The 17097-nt window shown below is 40.5% G+C and overlaps 1 protein-coding gene, 1 non-coding gene and 1 pseudogene across 7 annotated transcripts in view; 2 read left to right on the forward strand and 1 right to left on the reverse strand.

The window, feature by feature from the left end:
* Ttbk2 (tau tubulin kinase 2) overlaps positions 1 to 17097 on the forward strand; it is a 155531-nt gene that overhangs the window by 109107 nt on the left and 29327 nt on the right. For all 6 annotated transcript variants that reach the window (XM_010624804.2, XM_010624805.1, XM_033764975.1 and 3 more), the window contains 4 exons: positions 1265 to 1330; positions 2800 to 2892; positions 4252 to 4377; positions 15803 to 15960. In XM_010624804.2, coding sequence (XP_010623106.1) covers positions 1265 to 1330; positions 2800 to 2892; positions 4252 to 4377; positions 15803 to 15960 — 443 coding nt within the window. The remainder of the gene's footprint in view (positions 1 to 1264; positions 1331 to 2799; positions 2893 to 4251; positions 4378 to 15802; positions 15961 to 17097) is intronic.
* On the forward strand, positions 4610 to 14651 carry LOC117286532 (annotated as a pseudogene).
* On the reverse strand, positions 5080 to 5223 carry LOC117286639. The gene has a single exon (XR_004517799.1). It is a non-coding gene; the product is annotated as a small nucleolar RNA SNORA12 (small nucleolar RNA).

The following is a 17097-nucleotide window of genomic DNA, read 5'->3' on the forward strand; positions in this document are numbered from 1 at the left end:
TTTTTTTTTTTTTTTTTTTTTTTTGTAACGGGAATCGAACTCCAGACCTTGAGCTTGTGAGGCAGGCAGTGGTACCACTGAGCTAAATCTCTGGCCCTATCACTTTTTCATACTGTGCCACTTTTGACTCTTCGGGGTGCTGACTTCATCCTTGTAAAGCAACAGAATGGAAACAACATATAATTTTAAGCTGAAAAGCCTTAATTGATCCCTGGTTTTATCACCTACTATAAAATGAGTAAGACAGAGACCTTGTTTTCACACAGTTTATATCCTGTGGAATAGAAGATAGACAATAAATTTAAAATATAAGCAAACAGCAGGTGATAAAATAAAGAAGATAAATAAAATAGAGTTGGGTTAGTAAAAACATGTTACTATGGCAGGTATAAAAGAACAGAGTGGCAGTGCAGGTGGGGAATAGTATTTTAGGTTAGATTGATTAAGGACTATTTCTCCAAGGAGGTAACATAAACAGAGGCTTTGATAGGGAATTGCTAGCCAGAAAGATATGCAGGTGATGGCATCTGAAGACTAGCATCTGCACAGCCTTGAGCTAGAAACAAATGGGTGGTAGAAGTCACAGTGGGCCCACTGTACAGAGAGCCAGGCCACGGAAAGTCTGGTAGAAGTGTTTGGACTTTATTCACAGTTGTACCCTCTAAGTGTTAGATCGTGTTATTCATGTTCACCTTTATTCTTAGTATCAGGGACATACTGAGCACACAGTAACTTGAATTCTGAACGTGTAAGTTATGTCTACAATAATTTGAATTGAGTTTGAATATGTAGGTTATTTAGTGTTTCCTTATAGTCTTTCTAATGTATTTGTATCCAAGCCTGAATGCTAATGTGTATACTATGATAGGATGTGTGTACTGTGAAAGCATGTAAAGTCTTCAATGTACGCAGTTGTGTATGGATCATAAATGTTGCCTTTTATAGGTGGGGGTACTGGACATTAAACCCAGAACCTTACACATACTGAGCAAGTGGTCTTAACACCAAGTCCCAAGCCCCCACCTTCCCCAGCCCAGTGGCAACTTTTTAAAAAAATCTAAGTAGAAAAAGAGCAAAAATAAAATTAATAAAAACATCAGATGTTTTAAAATCTGTGGTTTTAGAGTTTCCTTTTCTGTAATTTCATAATAAAAATTAAATAGTTTTCTAGTGTGATAGTAATAGATATGTTTCATTTATTTCATGAACTAAAGTGTGCTGAATCTGTCGCTGTTTGGTTTATTATTGCTTGGCTTTCTTTTAGCCTCGAGCTGTGGCAGGCTTTCGAGGGACAGTTCGCTATGCATCAGTTAATGCTCATAGGAACAGGGTAAGTGTCAGAGCATATCTTATAAGAGCTTATGGCTTGAGTCACATTACCTTCTTCACATTGCTGACGTTCCTTGTTTACCAAATGACCTGGTTAACAACTGTTTGGATTAAGACCTGCCACTTGGACTTATGTATGACCTGTCTCTTTTTTGATACAATTCTGTATGTACATCTTGTGGATAGAACCCCAGTATCTTTTCTTTTACACAGTATACCTTTTTGTACAGTATGTGATACTTGTAAATTATACTGTACAGTACAGTGCTGTAGTTTTATGTTCTGTAATACATTACAGTATTATATGTAAGAGTTATGTAAATAAAAGCAAAGATATCAAGTTGGAGTTTCCTTTGACCATTTCATTGTTCTGAATATTGTTTTGTTTTTTTTTTTGGTACCGGGGATCAAACTCGAGACCTTGTGCTTGTGAGGCAAGCCGCAGAACCACTGAGCTAAATCCCCAGCCCTATTCTGTACATACTATATACAGTTCCTCATTTAAAGACCAATTCAGTCAATGACCTGGCACAGAAATTTAACATGGTTGTTAAATTAGGAGTGTTTACAATATAGGGGATGGAAATGGCTACTGAGCAGAGGATCTCTTTAATAGTTATAAAGTTTGGTTTTTTTTGGAAGGCATTGATAGTAAGAGTTAATACTAATGCCTAGTAAGATTATAGTGGGTAACAGATATGTGTAGCTGCTTACAAAATAAAATTCGATTTGCCAGGAAAGATAATAGCTAAGTATAATTATATTTATAAAGAATTTGTGTCTTTAATTAGGTATATGTATTAAGAAAGCATTTTCTGAGACAGCCTCGCTTTTGCTTCTGTCATCACTGCAGGAAATGTCTACCCAGAAGGATTTGAAGCTAATTTCTGGGCTTGTCTTCTACACCGCACAGATTTAATTCCTAAATCCAGTTAAGGGGAGGGCCGTGGCAGCCAATTCTCAGAGCAAAAATTTTTAACCACTCATTTTGTCCTTTTTGTAGCAGTTAAAATTTATAGAAATTATTGCAGTGTCCTGAGTAGCTGGGGTTATAGACATGTGCTACCATGCCCAGCTAGTTTCCCTTCTTTTATTCCCCACTAGTACAGGAGTTGAATTTGGGACCTTGTGCTTGCCAGGCAGGCCAGGCTCCACTGAGCTAAATCCCTGGCCCTCCCTTGCTTAATGAACTCATTAATTAATAAGTTAATTATATTATTTCAAGCATTGCTGGGTTTGAAGGTGTTCTTTATAACAAGTTGAGATATATATATATATATATATTTTTTTTTGCCATATAAATTGCTATATACCTGTGCAGATATATAGATATGTTTAACCAATAAATCTTATGGGAAATATATTTAAGCTTTCAGGCCTAGTAAGATGAAACAAAATGGTTACATCTTAATCAATGTGGTCAGAAGAACTGGGAATATAACGTGGCTGAATTCTGTTTTGTTTATGAAGGAAATGGGAAGACATGATGACCTTTGGTCTTTATTCTACATGTTAGTAGAATTTGTGGTTGGTCAGCTGCCTTGGAGGAAAATAAAGGACAAGGTAATTTTGGAAACAATTGTCAATTTGGTATGGGAAAGAATAAAAACCTCTCCTTAGTACTGTTTTTTGAAAATATATTTGTTAAACACTACAGTGTTTATTATATTTAGATATCATACAGTACGCCATTAATTGTACAAGTTTTGTTTTTATGTATCAATTAAAACTTTTTTTTTAACTTTTTTTTTTTTTTTTTTTTGGTACCAGGGATTGAACTCGGGTCCTTGCACTTGCAAGGCAGGCCACCGAACCACTGAGCTAAATCCCCGGCCCTAAAACTCTTTTTTTTTTAGAGACAAGACTTTGCTTTGTAGTTCAGGCTGACCTTGAACTCTCTGTGTAGTCCAGGCTGGCCTCGAACTCCTGGTACCCCTCCTACCACAGCCCTCTGGTGCTGGGATTACAGGTGTGCACCACCATGCCTGGCTAAAACATTCAATTTTTAAAAAGAAAATATGTGTCACATATAAGACTTAAAATCTATAAGCATGGTCTCTGTATCCAAACACATATATTTTTCTGGGAGCTGACCCTACAGAGCTAATTAATGTTGCAACTTTTTCTATGTACATGGAGAATAGATAGTGATTTATAAGTATACAGTCATTTCTTGTGGCTGGATGTATAGCTGTCCTTCCTAGAGGTGTTTTTGTTTGTTTGTTTTCTTTTTGTGGCTGGTTTGGGTTGGGGATGCTGGAGACTGAACCAAGGGCCTATCAGCTTCATAACATGTGGAGCTCATGCTCTGCCACTGACCTACACCTAGCCTCTCCTTAGCTTGTAACTTCACTGGTTTTCTCTCTCTCTGTGTAAGTCAAGTGAGTTTTTATAGTTTTTAATTGTCACAGTATATTGTTTGATTTGAAAACTATAAACAAGTGTTGATCAAGAAAAGTAGACCAGATTTAAGATAAACTTCTTTTGGGGGGTGGTACTAGTTATTGAACTCAAGGCCTTTACACTGAGTTATATCCCCAGCTCCCCTTTTTAAAATTTTTTTATTTTTTCACTTAGTTGCTGAGTGCCCAGGCTGGATTCAAATGTGTGACCCTCTTGCCTTAGCCTCCCAGAGTGCTGGGATTACAGGTGTGAGTCATCACACCTCGCCCAACATGAACTCTGCTTTGATGCAAAGCTTTGTATTACTCTGGTTCTGCATTGCAATTTTGCCCCCTTACAAGCACTGTGCATTATTAAACTGTTAGTAAGCACTTTGTTCTGGCTTTATACTTTCTTTTTCTGTCTTGCTTTATAGTTCATTACCCACTACCTCATTCCCTTGAGACTCTTACTCAAGGGCTCTTAATGTGTAGCTGCCAAGGAAAATTGACTGTGGCTCATTTTCTCTTTCCTTTCCAGGAGCAAGTAGGCTCCATTAAGGAGCGATATGACCACAGGCTCATGTTGAAGCACCTACCTCCAGAATTCAGCGTCTTTCTGGACCACATCTCCTCTCTGGATTATTTTACAAAACCAGACTATCAGGTGACTATCTTTTTTGTTTTTTGAGACAGGGTCTCACTATGTAGTTGAGACTGACCTGGAGCTCACTGTGTAGCCCAGGCTGGTCTCGAACTCACAGTGATCCTCCTCCCTCAGCCTCCCGAGTGCTGGGATTATAGGCCAGGTGTGCACCACCACGCCTGGCTTTATGACTGACTATTTGTGCATCAGTGGATTCATTCTCCTTTCTTTTTTTAGTCTCTTCCTTCACGCGATGGAGAGTGTTATGAATGAGTGTGGGAAGTCCCTGCGGTAGTACTGTTTTAGTACAGCCTGAGAAATGTGGTGAATTTAACTGATTATGAAGGAGAAACTGATAGATTTTTCTAGATGACCTTCGTTAGAGTTTTGGGTTTGTTCAGTATAAAACAGATTGTACTCTTTCTGATTTGATTCAAAAAACAAAACAAAATTTGTTTTTGAGACAGGGACTAACTAAATTGCCCAGTCTGGGCTCAAACTTGCAGTCCTCTAGTGTCAGCCTAAGAAGGTAGGGGTTATCTCCATACACCACCATGCCTGGCTCAAAATAAAATTTAAAAGAAAGTGCTAGGCTTACTTTTTTTTAGAAAATTCATCACAGGGGTGGAAAAGCACCCCTCAGCACAGACTCTCCTCACGCCAGACAGGCATTGGTAAGCCTGTCTGTAGGACTTATGAGATAGACTGTAAGAGCATGAAATATACTATAAGAGCTAATATCAATACACGAAAGCTCAAGAGAGATCTTTCTGTCTTTAAGCCTTTGCCAGCTCCTTCCAATATATGTGGCAGAGTTAGGCCCATTTGAAAACTTAACAAATGTACCAGAAAGAAACTACCACAACTAGGCTTAAATTTTAAGAAATGTTAATGGTGATTAAAAAAAAACCCTTCAGTCTTATTGTGGCTGTCTTCATAATTTAAATCCTTTTAGGTGGGTATGGTGGTACACACCTGTAATCCCTGCACTTGGGAGGCTGAGGCAGGAGCATCACTGGGAGTTTAAGGCCATTTTGAACTACACAGTGAAACCTGGTCTCAAAAAATCCAAAAATCAATCCAATCAATCAATCTTTTTTTTTTTTAATAAATCCTTTAAAAATGTTTTGAGAATAGAAAATATCTCTGAGGGCTACTTGTTAAAGTTCTTGCCAGCCTTCTTGAATTTCATCACCTGGAGGTGATACTGTTACCAGAGAATGGCAGGCTAAGATTGAGCATCAGCTGAAGGCCAAGAAGACTGGAGCCCACACGTAACTCTCTTGCTAACGACATACAGCGACATCACAGTAATCCTGGGGTATTACTTACTCCCAGTTTACTCCCACTTTACAGAATCTTGGTTTAAACATGTTGCCTAGCACCACAAAACCAGAAATGCCCACACTAGTATCTGCACTCTTTCTGACTCACTTAGAAAGGCCTAAGCTCTTTCTAGTTTCCATGTGGCCTTTTAGGAGGTCACCAGAAATATAACAGGTACTGTGAAGTGATTACTAGCGGGACTGCTTAATGAAAATGAAATAAAGGAAATAATTAAATGAGTAATTATCAGAAATTGTCAGTAACTAAGAGGATCACATGGTTCTAAAGAAATATGTTTGTAAGAATATTGAGATTATGTTAGACATGGTATTCATCAGTTTTCTGTCATAGTAACCAGCACCTGGGATGAAGAGTTTGTAAGCAAAGCGGTGTGTTTTGGCTCATGGCTGTGGAGGTTTCAGTCTATGACCGGTGAGCCTGCCCACCCCCACCCCCAGCCTGTGACAGCACATAATGGTGGGGATGCATGGCGGAACAAACAGTTCACCTCCTGGCCAGGGAGCAGAAGGAGAGGCAGTGACCAGGGTCCCCAGTTCCTTTAAGGGGAAACCTCTAATGCTGCATTTCTACCACTTTGCATAGCACCAGCCTGTGACTGAGCATTCATCATTGTGGCTTTAGGGGTGCAATCCAGATCTAAACTGTGCAAGCATTATTCAGCGAGTTGAAAAGACTGAGATACATAGACAAACTGTGGGTGATCCCAAAGATAAAGTGTGTACACTGCTATACCTTCCTTGCTAAAATCAGAGGACAAGATAAAATCCAAAGCCAAACAAGCTTTATCAGTTTTTTTTTTTTGTGGGGCAGGGAGGTTTTTGTTTGTTTGTTTGTTTTGTTTTGTTTTTTGTACCAGGGATCAAACTTGGGACCCTGTGCTTGTGAGGCAGGCCGCAAAGGGTTTATTCTCTTTTTTGTTTGATACTGGGGATCAAACTCAGGTCTTTGAGCTTGAAGGCAGGTGGCAGCACTACTGAGCTAAATACCCAGCCCTAAAGTGGGGTGGGGGTTGAACTCAGGGCCTTCACACTGAGCTACATCCCCAGCTTCCCTTTTTAAAATTTTGAAAAAGGAGGGATGTGTGGTGGTGCATACCTGTAATCCGAGCTATTGGGGAGATTGAGTCAAGAGAGTAGCCAGCTTGGGCAATTTAGTGGGATCATTTCTCAAAATAAATACTAAAAAGGACTGGGCATTCAGTAGAAGAGTGCCCCTGGGTTTGACCCCTAGTACCACAAAGAAAAAAAGGTAGCTCTTATTTAAATTTCAAAACAGGGTTTTGCTAAATCACTGAATTGTTCAGGATGAGCCTGAAGTTGCAGTCTTCCTGCCTTAGCCTCCCAGAGTGCTGTGATTAGGGATATGTGCCACCTGGCCTTGCTTGTGCTCAACTTTTAAAGCAGTACTGTAGTTTTTCTCCTTGCTAGATGAGCTCCTTGAGAGCTGTTTCCTAAAAAAGGTAGCACAATAACAGACTTTAATACAAGTTGACAGATTGAATTAGTCTGCTTAACTTGATTGTTGTTCTGTTGAATGTAAACGCCCTGAGGACAGGACTGTTTTGTTAATATTTGTATTCTTGGGACCAAGGATAGTTAGCATTTAGTATATGTCTGAATCAATGAATGGGTATTTGAGATAACTGTAGGCTACAATTGCATTATTAAATATCCATATCTGTCTGACTTACTTGAATTCAGCTGTATTTTTCAGGAGATAGAAAGTTTTTTAATGTCTATGACTTTGTCACCAGATGGGGTCCAAAAAGTTCCCTTTAAATAGGAATGGGGATTTAGCTCAGTGGTTCTGCCACCTGCCTCACGCGGCAAGATACTGAGTTCCATCCCCCATACCAGGAAAAAAAAAAAAGAGGAATGTGGATCTCACCTTGTCTGGAGAGGTTCTTTACTTTCATTGCAGAAGTTTCAGGATCTGTCAATGTGAGATATAGGCGGACTTACTAGGCAGAGTTAGAAAGTAAGAGAAAATTAAAAAAAGCCAGGTGTGGTGGTGCATGCCTGTAATCCCAGCACTCAGGAGGCTGAGGCAGGAGGATCGCTGTGAGTTCGAGACCAGCCTGGGCTACATAGTGAGTTCCAGGTCAGTTGCAACTACATAGTGAGACCCTGTCTCAAAAAGCAAAAAAAAAAAAAAAAAAAAAAAAAAAAAAAAAAAAAAAAAAAAGAAAGAGAAAATGAGAACAGGGCTTCAGCTTGGGTATCTAAAGAGGACATAGCTGTAATGGAGACGATCAGACTGGCCCCCTCAACAAAGGGAAGGGACCAGCTTTTATGAGGTTGCTGGGTGGGCTAGGGTGTGGTTGCTTATTGTCTCAGTTCTGGTTTTGCAACTCTGAAGAACTACCTTGAGGGGAGCATTCCAGTTTCCGTGAATGACTGTGCAACCTACCCACACCAAATAAAATTGAACCTAGAGCTTTTGCACTAAGCTACATCCCCAGCACTTTAATTTTTGTTTTGAGACAGGGTCTTGCTAAGTTTCCCAGAATGGGCTTGAACTTTGAATCCTTCTGCCTCAGCCTGTCAAAGTGCTGGTATTACAGGGATGTGCTACCATGTCCAGTGAAATGATAGCCTCTTTCGGTTGGGGGCACTTTCAGCTCGGAGGAGGCTCTACTAAGCCCCGAGATGACTGCACATTTAGGGCAATGACTGGGTGATTCTAGAGGTACATGCTAGGGAGGTGTCACAAGATGTAAATGTTAACAGCTTTATCTCCTTTATAAATCTCTCATCCTGGTGTCCTCAATCTTGAAGGGGTACCAGGTGATTAGGTAAATGGACCAGGCAACCATGTGTTACCAGTTTTCAGGCAGTTAGTCTTTAAATGACTAGCATGCCTACATGCAGAAGTGATCAGGGATCTCATCCAAAGTTTGTTTCTTCTTTTTTTTTTCTCCAAAATTGTTTCTAGGTAATAAACCATATACAAAATGTAGATAGTGGTGTCAGCTTTGTCATGCTTTTAGTTATCCTTTGGGGAATCTGTAGGTTCAAGTGAAGAGGGACTGTGGTTTGGTTTTGTTTTAGCCAAAGTAGCTTTAAGTCTGTGACTCAGAAAGAAAAATACAAATCATGCTTTTGATTAGTAACAGTTAAGGACCTATGAGTTTTGTTTATCTTCTGTCCTTCTATGATAATCTGAGACAGTTTTATTGAGTGTATTTTTGGAGATTCTGTGGCAAAGACACCCTGGCCCCAGGTTTTTGAGGCTGATAAGATTGTTTGCGAGAATGAGGTTAGGGAAGAATATGAACCGTGCTTTTATTGAGTCACATCCTGAGTTAAGGCCCACGTGTGTGCCTGCCCCTTGTCCCTGTTGTGGTGGCTGTCTTGGATCTGTTTGTCCTTTGGCTCAGTTAGCTGTGGCCTGTAGTGATGGTAGTGTTTCAGTGCCCTAGCGAATCTGCCGCTCTCCCAGCCATGTCACTGACAGCTGCCCTGAGGGTGAGTCTAGTATTTGAAAGAGTAGTGCCTTTTAGTGTTGCACCCTGAACTCACCAATGCAGCAGGTTTACTTTATCCACATTCCTCCCAGAGTTGAGGGGAAAGCTAGCTACGTCATACTTCTTGAAAGATGGTAGTAGTTTGTACTAAATGGGCAATTAAAGGGGGCTTTTAAAGATAAGTTCAGCCATGTGCTGTTGCCTTGCCTGCCGGCTGGCTGTAACTGATACATTGTGAAAATGGCACACACTTAAAAAGACCTGTTTAAATTGATGCTTTGATGCACACTAGTAGTGAAAATATCTCACAGTATTGATGATATTTTAATGAGGTACTCATGAAAATGATTGTAAAATATAAAACACCATGCAAATATAGATTTTCTGTGTATCTTGGTGATACTCCTTTTGCTTATAATTCTCTCACTTCTCTGTATTCAGTGAATATGACTCTGCTTTTTTTTTTTTTTTAACTGGGGATCGAACTCCAGACCCTGTGCTTGCAAGGCAGGCAGTGGAACCACTGAGCCAAATCCCTGGCCCCATGACTCTGCGTTAGTAGAACTTACTCTTATTTCCCCATGCAGCTGTATGAGGCGAGGCAGTAAGAATGTTGGGCAGCCTCAGTGAGCTGCCAGGTAGTTGGCTGGAGGGAGGGGCCTGTTGCTGGAGCCTCCACCACTTCAGCTGCTGGACTGCTGACCCTGGGCTGAGGCTGGATCAGTCCAGTGTCTCCACAGAAAGGATGCAAACGGCTGAGGCTCCACAGCCTTGGTAGCGCGTGTCTCTATTTGGTGCTGTTGCCGGCTCTGTTCTCCAGAGAATGAACACAGGGATGCAGTGCACCCCGGCGCCACCGTGATTGCTAAAATCCCCAGAAGAGCAGGGACGCCAAAGACCATGTGCCTCACGTTCCCTCTGTCACATCTTATCACTGAAGTGAGATTGATTGTTTCTTTTGCAGTAAATAATCTGTCTTTGAGTTAGTCAAACCAGCATTGTCTCCATGCTCTTGGCTGTTTTCTTTTTCTGTACCAGGAATTGAACTTTGGTCCTTGTACTTGTGAGGCAGGTGCCGGAACCACTGAGCAAAATCTCCAGCCCTTGGTTGTTTTCATAATATAGTCATTATTTACCATTTATTAACTGAGAATAAAGAATTAGGATTCTTGGGTCGGGGATTTAGCTCAGTTGCACCACATCTGCGTCTCAAGTGCAAGGTCCTGAGTTCAATCTCTGGTACCGGGGGAGAAAAAAAAGAATAATAATCAGGATTCTCAGTGAAGTTTTCAATTTCTCATTACGAATAATTCTTGTCCTTACAAAGGCTGAACTTGGCTGGTCTGTATTCACTTTGAAAGGGCATACTAGGATTTCAGATGGAAGCAAATTCAAGACAAATGTTGATTGCATCTTGTGCTGTGAGAAGTAGAGTGTTTCCTCAAGATACTTTGCCTTTGTTAAATGACTAAAGCCATAATTTTTTTTTTTTGTACCAGGGATCCAACTCAGGTTCTTATGCTTGCGAGGCAAGCAGCAGAACCACTGAGCTAAATCCCCCAGCCCTGACTAAAGCCATAATTAATCAGTGTGTTCCAGGTGCAGGAGCATCTTTGTGGAGTATACATAGTTAGGTATATGATAAGATTATGTCACACAATCTTTTTTATTAGTACTAGGGATTGAACTTGGGACCTTGTGCTTGCAAAGCAGGTGGCGGAACCACTGAGCTAAATCCCTAGCCCCACACAATACATTTTTTTGGCTGAACTTTTCTGGTTTCTTAAAATAATCCATGGTCACTATGAAAATTAGAAGTTACAGAAAAATGGAAACCTAAATTACTCAGAATCTCATTACCCAGAGGTAGTACCTGATTTTTATTACCTATTTTTATGTCTTGAATACAGGCAGTTTGCTAAAAAAATATTTCATTGTATAATCCATTATAATGCAGTTTAACAAAAAGGTACTGCCTCTTATTCATAGAGGAGCCTGACACAAATAATGCATAAAATAAGTAAAAAGTAACATTGCATTTTTGCCTCTCTATATTCAAGCTCCTCTCTTTTTCCCTTTTTTCTTTTTCCTGAAATGTTACTGGAAATCTCTGCAGTAGGCTCTAGTCTCCAGCTCAGTGTACCATGCAAGCCTGAGGGAAAAAAAACTGAAAGATAGAACTAAGACAGTGTGGTGCCACAGTGACCAATACCAGTGCAAATGACAAAGTCCCTGGTTTGTCCAAGCTGCTCTTTTTTTTTTGGTATAGGGGATTGAACTTGGGTCCTTATGCTTGTAAGGCAGGCGGCAGAACCACTGAGCCAAATCCCTGGCCCCAAGCTACTCATTTTTATTGGTAATCAGTTGGAGTAAGGTGAGCTATATGCAAGGGCACATAGTCCTGCGGTTTCTATGGAAATTACTGTAAGCAAACCTTATAAAGGACAAGACAGAGCATTCTCAAATTAGGAACAGAATACACAAAATGTATGGTTGTAATTAGAACATTGTCCTTTCTAGTTAAGAAGGTTTTAGTTATGGGAACAGAATTTGGGTGTGAGTTACTCTGACCTTGGCACATAGGTTTCAGTCTGACTCACTTCTATTAAAAAAACCAATTGTGGGGTTCACTCTTTACAGCCTATACTGCTTTGGTCATAAACAATATTGCAGTCTCACACACACATGAGCTCTTCTGTTTATTTCTGCTCATGGAAAATCATTTTCTTCATGCTGTTATACATCTAGTATTTCTCCACTAGTTCAATGATTACTTCTCTGACAGAAAAGAATGAACATTTTCCTGTCTGGATTGAAAAATTAATCAGAAATAACTATGCCTATCTGGGCATGGTGGCACATGCCTGTAATCCCAGCACTCAGGAGGCTGAAGCAGAAAGATCACCCTGAATTTGAGGCCAGACTGAGCTACATAGTGAGTTCAAGGCCAGCCTCAACGACATAGCAAGACCCTGACTCAAAACACAGACAGCAACAACAGAAAAAAGATAACTAGACCTTTACATTTGGTAGCATTTGATCATCCTCCTTGTTGAAACAGTTCTCTCCTTGAGATTTGCAGCACCACGCTCCTCGTGTCACTGCCTCACTGCACTCCTTGTCTCCTTTTGCTGACACCTTCCATCCACATGCTAGAGTTCCTAAGCCTTGGCCCTCAGGCCTTCTCCATGACAGGAGCAGACCCAAAGGCTGATGGCCTGTGTGTGCTGAGGATCTAATTTGTGTCTATACTCCATTCCTCCCTAAACTCCACAAAATTTCAATATCCCAGGTCCCAAAGCCACTGTATTTACCCAGTGGCTCAGCACAGAAACCTAAATTATCCTTCCTTACTAAATTACCTTTCCTTAGTTTCCCAGTTTTCATCTAATCTATCGCCAAGTTCTGTTATCTCTATCTCCAAAGCACGTCCAGATCCTACCACTTCTAATCCTCTCCACTGTGCCTGTGCTCTTTTAGGGGATGATGGCTTCCTAATTGGTCCTTAGCACCCTTATCCTCATCCTTCTTTATAAAATCTGTGGTCCATTTAGTAGCTAGAGAAACCTTTTTAAAGTGTAAAATAGACCTATGCTTAATGCTGATTTGGGATCTGGAGCAAGGAACAAAAGTACAAGATGACTATGAAGAGAAGATGTTAACAGTAAGAGAAGTGAAGAAAGAATAAAGCTATTATCACTAAGTTGAAAATGGTGCATATGGACAGAAACTCTGCAGTTTTTTATAACTTAAGATCACATCAAAAATGAGGATTTTTTATTTATTTATTTTATTTATTTATTTTTTTTGAGATGAGACCTCCTACCAGCACTGGGTCCTGTCCAGGGTGAACTTCCAGAAGTATGTGGGCGGCCAGGGTGCTATGTGTTAGATGCAGTGACTGATGTGTGGGTTTGTCATCTTATTTGTCCCCATGGGTTTGTGCTCCAAACACAAGTGGTTCTAACTTGTGCTTGATGGAGACCTGCTACAGAAGTAGCAGAAGAAATCCTACAGAGAAACCTATACACACTACTGTTACTGCCTTTTTGTGTGTTTTCTTTTGTTTGAGACAGGGTCTTGCTGTGTAGTTCAGCCTGGCCTTGAACTCATTATGTAGCCCAGGCTGATATCAAACTCATGGGAATCCTCCTGCCTCAGCCTCCCATGTGCTGGGATTACAGACATGGGCCACCATGTTTGGCAATGTTAACCATCTTCACTGTGTTAACAGGTTGTCTATCTGCAAGACCTTTTGTCCCAGGCTAAGTGGAAAATTTGCTACCAGAAATAGGAGAAGATTGCCAAGTATCTTAAGCAAGAAATAGTTTGTGCTAGTCAGCTGGAGTGGTCTAAAAGTGCCACCAGGTATACTTATCTAAAGAATTTAAGGAGGCTCGTTTCAGAGCTGTATGTTTGGGAAAACTGTCACCCTTTTTTTCTTTTTGGAACCTGAATCGAACTTGGGTCCTTGTACTTGCAAGGCAGGCGGCAGCACTACTGCGTTTAATCCCCAGCCCTGTCACCTTTTCAGAGCCACTGTGTTGGTCTAGAATCATCTTCCAACGAGAATTTTTGTGTGTGTTGCTCTCTGGAATTTTAGGATGGGCAGCACATTCAGATGGTTTTTCTGTTCAGGAGCCTTTGGCTACTGGTGGAGTTCTGTGGTTTCTTGATCTCACGCACAGGATTCTGCGCATCTCTTTGGGTGTCACCAACTTCCTAATAGTGGAGATTTTTGCTTTACAAAGACTCAGAATGCCCATTCTCAGATGCGCGTCATGTGCTTTGTTGTTTCACCACTGATGGTTCCAGTTGCTGCAGCTGTACCTCCATCAGTTGTTCTCTGCTGGTGCTGCTCAGCTTTATAGGTCTTTCACAGAACTTGCTGTTCTGTTCGCACGATTTCGCCAACCTTGCTGAATACTGTTGGCCAAGTCAGATTCAGGTACTTCTTGTAAAGACCCTTCCCTGCCTTTTATGCCAAGTTCATATCAAGAAAATGTCGTTTTCCAATAATCTTGAAATAATTGCAGGTGTCACTATCATCTTTATGTATTTAGTTTTAATAATTCAGGTATCGTGTAATTTGCCAGGGATGTAGCTCAGTGACAGCACACCTGCCTCCCAAGTGCAAGATTGTGAGTTGGATCCCAAAACAAACAAACAAACAAAAACACCCCAAGGTATTGGGAGATTTGCTTTTATTTAAAAATTATGGGGCCCGCGATTTAGCTCAGTGGTTCGCCTGCCTGCTTTGCAAGCACAAGGACCCGCGTTTGATCCCTAGTACCAAAAAATAATAATAATAAAAAAAATAAAAATCATGAACTCTGTGAAGACTGTGGGTTAAAATGTAAGCCTGATATATTTGACAATAATTAAAATATTCAAGTGTTAGAAATGTAGTATGTTTAACTGTAAAAGAGTATAAAAATGGAACGAAAGTGTTGTCCCTGTTCAGAAAATTACAACTTGTTAGAGTTGCCAGAACTTTGAAGAATGAAATCACAGTGAATGGTGTCAAATTGTACTAAAAAGTTTCATGTATTAAAGTTGTGTAGCCAGGTGTGGTGGCACAGATCTGTAACCTCAGCACTCAAAGCTGAGGCAGGAGGATTGCCTCAAGTTCAAGGCCAGTCTGGGCTACATAGTGAGTTCAAGACCAGCCTGAACTAGAAAGGAAGGGAGAAAGGAAAAGAAAGAAAAAAATTTTGTGAAGTTAAAAAAAAAGAAACAAAATGATATATAATATAAAACAAATAGGTAGCCAGCATGGTAGCACACACCTGTAATCCCAGCACTCAGAACACGGAGGTAGGGAGGATCAAGTTTGAGGCTATCCTGGACTGTATAGCAGGACTGTCTCAAAAAAATCAAAATAGATAAATAACCAAACAATTGGCTCAAGTGAACACACATGTGTACACCCCACAGATTTCCTTTTACCATATCATTTGAAAGTTGGTTAAAATATTATAGGTTGGCCCATACCTGTAGTCCCAGCACTTGGCAGACTGAGGCAGGAGGATTACTGCAAGTTTGAGACCAGCCTGAACTACATAGCGAGATTCTCTCTCAAAAAGAAAGAAAAGAGCTGGATGTGGTGGTGCATGCCTGTAATCCCAGCACTTGGGAGGCTGAGGCAGGAGGATCACTGGGAGTTTGAGACCAGCCTGGGCTACATAGTGAGTTCCAGGTCAGTCTCAACTACATAGTGAGACCCTGTCTCAAAAAAAAAAAACAGAAAAAGAAAAAAAAGCTTCAGTATGTATCTTCCCAAAGTAGGAACGTTCTCCTGTACAGCTATAAAATAGTACTGCAGCTGAGAAATACTAATATTAATTCAATCTCATGCTCCATAATGTATGCAGCCCTTATTCAAAATGTCCTCTCTCTCTCTCTCTTTTTTTTTTTTTTTTTTAGTACTGGGGATTGAACTCAGGCCCTTGTGCTTGCAAAGCAGGTGGCAAAACCACTGAGCTAAATCCCTGCTCAAATTGTCCTCTTTGAAGCTTCACTTATAGAAGAAAATCATACTATACCTTTTAAATGTATGGGGGGTGCTATCTCTTGTAGAAGAAAATGACTACTCTTGCCTTACTCTGCTTTTCTTTTTTTTTTGTGGTGTAGCTGCTTACATCCATTTTTGACAATAGCATCAAGGCTTTTGGAGTAATTGAAAGTGACCCTTTTGACTGGGAGAAGACTGGAACAGATGGCTCTCTGACAGCTACCACCACTTCTACCACCCCTCAGCCACACACCCGCCTGACTCCTGCTGCCATTGGGTATGTCCTGAACAGCTCCTTTAGTGCGACCTCTTTAGTGTGCACTGCACTGGCAAAAACTGCCTTTAGTTCATCTACATTTGTTCAGATGATTAAATGCTAAAACACAGAGGAAAGCATGTGGATATCTTTGAATTAAACTTGCTTTTGTATATGACTGTGAGATTACCTACCTTAAAAGATAATGGTTGGTCCTGTGAAGTGGGAGCTCAGAGCTTCTATGACTGTTGATGTCAGATTTACAGTGGGTTTTCTTCAGACATTAGTCAAAGCATTAATTCTACTTCTGAAAAATATGTTGGATCCTAAAAAGAATAAAATACAATTATTTCTAACTATACTGATTCATTGCTCCTGACTCAGTAGGAGCAAAGCACACAGCATGTTACTCTTACAAAAGGGATTTAATGTACTTAGTATGTTAGGAACAGATTATGATATATTTTCATGCTCTAATTTTTGGTTTGGGTTTTTTTCCCCCTTTTTGTGGTAATTGAAATTGAACCCAGGACTTCATGCATGCTGTGCAAGTACTATTCCACTTTCCACATCCCCAGCCCTTTTTCATTTTGAAGTGGTCTCACAAATTGCCCCTGCACTTGGGATCCTCCTGCCTTGGCCTGCTGAGACTGGATTCCAAGTGTGTACCACCATATCTGGCTAATTCTGTGTTCTTAGTTTTTTGTGTTTTTCCTATTATATATGTTGAATGCAATTCCTCATGTTCTTTTGATTTTTGGTTTGTCTTTTTCCCATGATCTGCTTTTGTTGTGCTTTGGTCTCTAAGCACAAAGTACATATGTGCTAATAATATTCTCACACTGACTTGCTCATTCATACTCCTGAACGTGCCAATATTTTCCTGGGAAGCCATTGTTTATCTTAGGTCAGACTCCAGATTTGAATTAGATTTTAAGAAAAGGCAGATAAGATAAGATTAACTATGGGAAGTATCAAAAGTGTGGAATAAACACAAAGGGAAGGTGAAAACCCAAGTCGTGTGTGACACCGCCAGTGTGGAAAGATGGATGAGTCCCTCTAGGAATGTGGCATTATCCTGAAGCACCAGGGATGAGAGGGGGACTAGAATCGAGGGAAAACGGCCGCAGTTTCAGAGGTGGAGTAGAGAGAAAGGCT

The sequence above is a fragment of the Fukomys damarensis genome, unplaced genomic scaffold, assembly GCF_012274545.1.
Source record: "Fukomys damarensis isolate Sample0158 unplaced genomic scaffold, DMR_v1.0_HiC HiC_scaffold_17, whole genome shotgun sequence".
In the NCBI taxonomy this organism is placed as follows: domain Eukaryota; kingdom Metazoa; phylum Chordata; class Mammalia; order Rodentia; family Bathyergidae; genus Fukomys; species Fukomys damarensis.